Source organism: Jatropha curcas, chromosome 6 (assembly GCF_041381405.1).
Source record: "Jatropha curcas cultivar XTBG-Jc1 chromosome 6, XTBG_Jcur_1.0, whole genome shotgun sequence".
Taxonomy (NCBI): domain Eukaryota; kingdom Viridiplantae; phylum Streptophyta; class Magnoliopsida; order Malpighiales; family Euphorbiaceae; genus Jatropha; species Jatropha curcas.
In genome coordinates this window covers 10,528,002-10,535,475 of record NC_143156.1, presented here as the reverse complement: position 1 = coordinate 10,535,475, position 7,474 = coordinate 10,528,002, and the positions used below count along the sequence as shown (strand labels likewise).

Sequence of the window (7,474 nt, the reverse complement as noted above, 5' to 3'; positions counted from 1 at the left end):
AAGGTATCCAGGAAATTCATAACGAGGAAAATCTGACTGAAAATCCTGCAGAAATGAGCACACTTATGTCTGGACTTCAGCGAGCTATAGCGGCTATGAACGACATGTTGATACAGCAACAGCAGTTCTTTCAAACTCAACAGCAACAGCAACAACAGATGCATCCACCTATGCCTGACCCAGCAACACAACCATTTCAGCCGGCTCCACCACCTACTATTCCGAGAGATGCTAATGATAAACTTTATGACAGGTTCATACGATACAAACCACCTAAGTTTACAGGCATTGAAGATGCTCATTCCTTTTTAGCCAGAATCAGAGAGTTCTGCACTGAGTTGGGTTGTGATGACGAGAGAGCCATCATATTTGCCGGCCGCCGAATGGAGGGTATGGCTGAAATGTGGTTCAGAGATTATGTTTTGCCTATGGTTAAAGGGATGCATTGGCAGCAATTTTCTTCTCTCTTTATTGACCGCTTCATACCAGAAGGAACTAGGAGGGCAAAAATGAGGGAATTTGAGTCTCTGGTTCAAGGAAATTTGTCTGTAGATGAGTATGCTACCAGATTCATAGAATTGAGCAGGTATGCTCCGGGGTCTGTACCTGATGAGGCCACCAAGGTATACAGATTTATCAGCGGGTTGAATGCTGTGTACGCGACTCTATTCCAGCAGAGGGGACAAGATTTTAATGCTGTGGTAGATCTAGCCAGACAAATGGAGACTAAATACATTTCTGATGGAGTCATCTCAGGCAGAAAGGGTAATAGAACTGCAGCTCCGCTTGAGACTCTAGGCGTACCAGGGATGAGTGGATCCTTCGTTATGGGTGCTCAGTATTCGAGTTCTCACCTCCAAGGCAGAGGAAATTTTGGTAGAAGAAAAGATAAAAGGAGACAGTGGCCAAGAAAGAGTACTCATTCAGGTGGTTCCAGTAGTGGTCATAGTTCAGGTAGCAGCAGACCGATTGTGACTGTTTGTCGTAGGTGTGGCAAGGCTCACAAAGGAGACTGCGATCTTGATCCTAATGCCTGCTTTAGGTGCCATCAGATGGGACACTATGCTAGAGACTACCCATTTCCTCCGTCGCGATATGTGCCACCCCAGTCTTCCATGGGTAGTGTGTCCAGACCTCCTTTCTCTACACCCTCAGCTTCTGGTACTAGACTTCTTGGCCAGCAGGGCCGTGGTTCTATTGGTAGGGGCAGAGGCCAGAGTTCAGGACAAAATTTGCATGCTGCTGGAGCACAGCCCTGACTTTTCCATTTGACTCCGGGAGATGCTCAGGCATCTAATGCCGTGGTGGCAGGTACTTTCATTATTTGTTCTTTGGAAGCACGAGTGTTATTTGACCCTGGTGCCACCCATTCATTTGCATCTCCTAGGTTTGCTATGAAAGTAGACAGAGTGCCCAATCAGTTAGACGTTCCTTTGCTGATATCGACGCCTTTAAGTGAAACTATTTATACTAATTCAGTCATCTTAAACTGTCCTATTATTCTTGAAGGCGTAGACTTACCTGCAGATTTAATTATCTTAGATGTGATAGATTTTGATGTGATCTTGGGAATGGACTGGTTAGCAAAGTATGATGCGGAGGTCCATTGTAGAAGGAAAGAAATTATTTTTAATCTACCAGATGGCAAGAAACTTGTTTATAGGGTGGACAAGAATATAGCTCCTTATAATCTGATTTCTGCAATTAGCGCTAGAAAACTGTTGAGAAAAGGCTGTCGAGGGTACTTAGCGTTGGTCAAGGACACCACCACGGAAACTCGTAACGTAGAAAGTATGCCGATCGTGAATGAGTTCGTCGATGTGTTTCTAGAAGAATTACCCGGACTTCCTCCAGACAGGGAAATTGAATTCTGTATTGATCTGATTCCTGGCACAGAGCCTATTTCCATGCCACCGTATCGAATGGCACCAGCGGAATTAAAAGAGTTGAAAGAACAGTTGCAGGAACTATTGGATAAGGGCTTCATCAGACCAAGCACTTCGCCTTGGGGTGCTCCAGTCTTGTTTGTGAAGAAAAATGATGGTTCGCTTCGCCTATGCATCGATTATAGGCAATTGAATAAGGTGACTGTGAAGAACAAATACCCGCTTCCTAGAATTGATGACCTGTTCGATCAACTGCAAGGGGCTACATGTTTCTCGAAGATTGACCTTAGATCTGGTTACCATCCGCTAAAAATCAGAGAGCAAGACATTCCGAAAACGGCTTTCAGAACTAGATATGGTCATTATGAATTCCTTGTCATGTCCTTCGGACTCACCAACGCCCCAGCAGCCTTCATGGATCTGATGAACCGTGTGTTCAAGCCATACTTGGACCAGTTTGTGATCGTGTTCATAGATGACATTCTAGTTTATTCTAGAACTGAAACAGATCATATACATCATCTGAGAATTGTGCTACAAACTTTGAGGGAGCATCGGTTGTATGCTAAATTTTCCAAATGTGAATTTTGGCTGGAAAGTGTAAATTTCTTGGGTCACGTGGTATCTAAGGATGGAATCATGGTTGATCCCAAGAAGATTGAGGCAATCATGGATTGGCCGAGGCCGAGTACAGTCACTGAAATTCGCAGCTTTCTGGGTTTGGCTGGCTATTATCGTCGTTTTGTGCAAGACTTTTCTCGAATAGCAGCACCATTAACCAGATTGACCCAGAAGAATGCTAAGTTTGTATGGTCCGATTCTTGTGAAGCAAGTTTTCAGAAGTTGAAAGAGTGTTTAACCACAGCTCCGGTATTAGCCTTGCCATCGGGTGATGAAGGATACGTAGTGTTTTGTGATGCATCCAGAGTAGGATTGGGATGTGTTTTAATGCAGCATGGTCGAGTCATTGCGTATGCTTCCAGACAGTTGAAGAAGCATGAACAGAATTATCCCACTCACGATTTGGAAATGGCAGCAATCATTTTCGCACTAAAAATATGGAGGCATTACTTGTATGGTGTATCCTGTGAAATATACACTGATCATAAAAGTCTAAAGTATATTTTTGAGCAGAGAGATCTAAATTTGAGACAGAGGTGCTGGATGGAGTTCCTTAAAGATTATGATTGTACCATTCAGTACCATGCAGGGAGGGCTAATGTAGTGGCAGATGCCCTAAGTCGAAAATCCTTGGGAAGCTTAGCTCACCTCTCGGTTGAAAGGAGACCGTTAATTCGAGAATTGGATGGCATGCTTGATGAAGGCCTTAATTTGGAAATTTTGCTTCAAACTGTTTGTTAGCTCATTTCAGAATAAGACCAATGTTGTTTGATAGAATTAAAGCCGCTCAAGACAGAGATCCGCAAACGCAAAGAATTGTGCAAGAAGTAATTACTGGTGGGTCAGGAGACTTTTTGTTAGATAATGATGGCGTACTCAGGAAGGGTACTCGTGTTTGTGTACCTGATGTTGATAATCTCAGAAGGGAAATCTTAGATGAAGCCCACTATGCTGCTTATAATGTGCATCCGGGTACCACTAAAATGTATCGGGATTTGAAGGAGAATTATTGGTGGGCTGGAATGAAGAAGGACGTAGCAGAATTCGTGTCCAAATGCCTCGCTTGTCAGCAAGTAAAAGCAGAGCATCAAAGACCTTCTGGATTAATGCAACAATTACCGATACCAGAATGGAAATGGGAAAGGATCACTATGGACTTTGTGGTTGGACTACCGAAAACACCAGGGGGCTATGATTCAATTTGGGTGATAGTGGATCGACTTACCAAGACAGCTCATTTCTTACCAGTGAGATCCTCTTATAATGCTGACAGGTTGGCAAGGTTGTACGTTAAAGAGATAGTGCGCCTTCATGGAGTCCCGGTATCTATCATCTCGGATAGGGGAACGCAGTTCACTTCAAGATTTTGGCAGTCATTGCAGAAAGCTTAGGGAACCCGGCTCGATTTTAGTACGGCTTTCCATCCGCAGACTGATGGGCAATCTGAGAGGACTATTCAAACACTGGAAGATATTCTTCGGATGTGCATATTAGAATTTGGAGGATTTTGGGACACGCACTTACCATTGATCGAGTTTGCTTATAATAACAGTTATCAAGCAAGTATCGGCATGGCGCCTTATAAGCTCTGTATGGCAGAAAATGCAGGTCTCCTATTTGTTGGGGGGAAATAGGAGACAGACAACTGCTAGGACCTGAGTTGATTCAAATCACATCTGAAAAGGTTCCTATTATTCGAGACAGGATTAAGACAAGCATTTGATCGACAGAGGAGCTACTCCGACCCTAAGCACAGAGAGGTGACATTTCAAGTAGGGAGATTTGGTCTTTCTAAAGGTATCTCCCATGAAAGGTGTTCTCCGTTTTGGTAAGAAAGGAAAACTAGCTCCGAGGTACATTGGACCGTATCCTGTAGTTGCAAGAATTGGAGAAGTGGCTTATCAGTTGGACATGCCTAATGAGTTTTCTCATGTACACCCGGTATTCCATGTGTCCATGCTACGAAAGTATGTTCCTGATCCATCTCATGTGTTAGAGCCGCAGGAGATTCAAGTGGGTGAAGATTTGACATATGAAGAAATACCGATTAGCATTCTCGATTTCCAGATTCGTAAACTTCGGTCTAAGGAGATTCCTATGGTTAAAGTTTTATGGAGAAATCATTCGATAGAGGAATGCACATGGGAAGTGGCAGCTGAAATGCAAAGAAATTATCCCCATCTTTTTCCTTCCATGTAAAAAGTTTTGTACTACTAGTGATCGACTGTAAATGGTTTCTCTTTTGTTGAGTACGATACTTCTTTGTTCAAAGATTTTCCAACTAAATCTAATGTACCGACAGCCTAGAAATTAATATTAATATTTTAGTGTGAATACTGTGAGAAACCGAACCAAAAACCGATTGAAAAAGCCGAAAACCAGTTATAAAATCGAAGATTTAGGCCGAACCGAACCGGTTCGACCCAAACCATCTAGAAAGCTCTTCTCCCTCTATATCCAGCACACGCCTCATCTCTCCTCACTCACTGCCTACGCCTCCGACCACCCAGCAACACCACAGCGCCACCACCCTCCTCCCTCCTCCTCTTCTTCTTCTTCTTCTTCTTCTTCTTCTTTTCTCCTTCTTCTTCTTCCTTTTTCCCTTCCCTCTTTCCCTTCTTCCTCACTGCGCCTGTGTCCCTGGCGAGACAGCAGCAGCTCACGCCTCCCACGTCGCGCGCCACTGCCAGCAGCTCCGCCCTCTGCCAGATCGCGCAACGCACGGCAGCAGCACAGCCTTCACTTGGTCGCGCCACCACCGTGCCTGCTGCTCCGCTTCTCTCCACGCCACCAGCCCCATTTCCGGTTAATCGCATTCCGGCAACACTATAAAATTGGGTAAAATTTTAAGATTTGTGAATGAAATTAGCTGATTTATTTAGTTAAGTTAGTTTTAGTGAATAAAAGTAATGGTTTGTAGTTAATTCAGTTAGTCAAGTTAGTGTTAGTGTTAGTGTTAGTAATTAGTGTTAGTAATTAATTAGTTAAGTTAGTTGTAGTTAATTGTTTGTAGCTAGTTTAATTAATTAAGCTAGTGTTAGTAATATTAGTCAATTAAATTAATTTTATTATTTGAAGTTAATTAATTTAGTAATATTAGATAATGAAATTAATGTTATTATCATTTGTAATTAATTAATCTAGCTAAGTTAATGTTAGTTAATTAAATTAATCTTAATAATTGTAGTTAATTAATGTAGTTAATTTAAATTGGTAAATGTGAGTAGTTAATAGCTTTATAATTTTATTGTTGATTTAGTTAAGGTAGTTTAGATATAATGTTATTGTAATGTATAATTTTAATTGTGTGGTGATGTTGAAGATTGACGGAGGATGGGAAATTTGATTGATTGACTGCCCGACGGATGGGCTGTGTGGTTTGGAAAATATTAGATATATTGTTGATATTTTAACAGGTGGATAGTTCAATTTTTAGAGGAGATGCTGCCGAAATTTCGGTAGAATATAAAAAAAAATTTCGGTAGAAAAAAAAAAGAAAAAAAAAAGAAAAAAAATAAATAATAAATAATAAATAAATTTCGGTAGGAAATAAAATACAAGTTAGAAGGAAGTAAATTATTATAGAAAAGAAATTATATTACCATATTTAATTACGTAGAGAAGTTAGAATATAAAATAAAATTTTTTAGAGTGGTGAATAAATATTTTGTCTGATAGAATTATTCTTTTTGTGTCGTTCTTGTAATTTCTTAGATCGCCCGGGTCCATCTAGTGCTCCTCCAGGACAGAATCAAAGCTAGAACCTTGCTCTCCATCATTGTGAGTAATAATGAATAATGCACATCAACACTGCATCTGCATAACACTTATTTATAAACATTACATTTTTTTTCATATTTACAACATATTATGAGTACTTTATCATATATATATTATGTTTCGATCATTATAATTATACTTATATAATTGTGCATTTGGATGAATCGTTTGATTATCTGTGCTGTGACTATACTGTGATTTGTTTGTGTGGAATTGGGATGAAGTGGGTCACCACGGGTTTGTGAGAATGGTATATGTGATATGGATCCTGAAAATGATATGAAATTTAGCCGGGTAAATGGGAGATCGGTGCCCCCGTGTGCACCACTGCTTTGATCTGTGTGATATGGAAAAACCACAGGTTGGTCTCTTTATTGGGCGCACCTGATAATCTAGATCTGACCGCAGCCCGCAGGGTGGCCTCCTGTTGTGAGCGCCTGATGATCTAGATTTGATGGAGACGACCGGGTTACCTCCTGTTGGTATGGAAAAGAATAGAGAGAATGGAAAAACAATGAGAGGGCTGGTCAAGTGAGGATTAGACCGGTCTGCCAATATGGAGGATCGGCTCCCTGGTGCACATGTGAGAGGATGGGCCATGTGGGAGGATGGCTCATCGGGGGTTCGGTGACTCCACTGACTAATTTCCACGTGTTGTGATTATATGAAGATGATATTATTTGTGGATGCTGATGTTATGTCATATGCCTGACCGTTGTGTGTCCATTCAGTATATTAGGGCGCATTTCGTGTGACTGTATGTGGTGTGTATTATTTATTATTATTCACTGAGTTGGAAAAACTCACCCCCCTTCTCTCCAAACTTCTCAGGTATTAGGAAGTTGCCGATCCAACGGAAGCTCTGCAATCTTCTCCGCAGAGTTATAAATGTAAACTTTATATTTCTGTTATTTAAATTTGGATGTAGTAATTATTCTATTATCTGATTGTTATTGAACTTCGCAGTTATAGGATTGTGTATTTTAATTAGGCATGCCGTATGCGTTCTTTTGGAATGACATGTTATATATTAGACGTAGGCATATTAGTATACCCATATTCTGAATATGGCTTATCGTAATTAGGCCCAAATTAAACTTCAATTGAGATATTTAAATTTTGGGCCGGATTGTATAATAATTATATTTAAACCCTACTGGTATGGGCTTACTGTTATTATTCATTGG

The 7,474-nt window shown here is 40.9% G+C and overlaps 1 protein-coding gene across 2 annotated transcripts; it reads left to right on the top strand.

Moving 5' to 3' along the window:
• The first annotated feature begins 348 nt into the window (after window positions 1-348).
• Window positions 349-7,245, top strand: LOC119370544 (uncharacterized). Of its 2 annotated transcripts, none has more exons than XM_089722474.1 (3): window positions 349-1,311; window positions 6,222-6,287; window positions 7,119-7,245. In XM_089722474.1, exon 1 carries the CDS (start codon window positions 384-386, stop codon window positions 1,257-1,259), a length of 876 nt encoding a protein of 291 aa, XP_089578600.1. In that variant the 5' UTR covers window positions 349-383; the 3' UTR covers window positions 1,260-1,311; window positions 6,222-6,287; window positions 7,119-7,245. The 2 variants fall into 2 exon arrangements, 1 of the variants encoding a protein (XP_089578600.1); XR_005178051.2 differs by lacking the exon at window positions 349-1,311 and adding an exon at window positions 4,746-5,345.
• The last annotated feature ends 229 nt before the right edge of the window (window positions 7,246-7,474 follow it).

What these genes read in the sequence shown, in the direction of transcription:
- LOC119370544 (XM_089722474.1), top strand. Translation starts at nt 384, where the DNA reads ATGGAGGGTATGGCTGAAATGTGGTTCAGAGATTATGTTTTGCCTATG.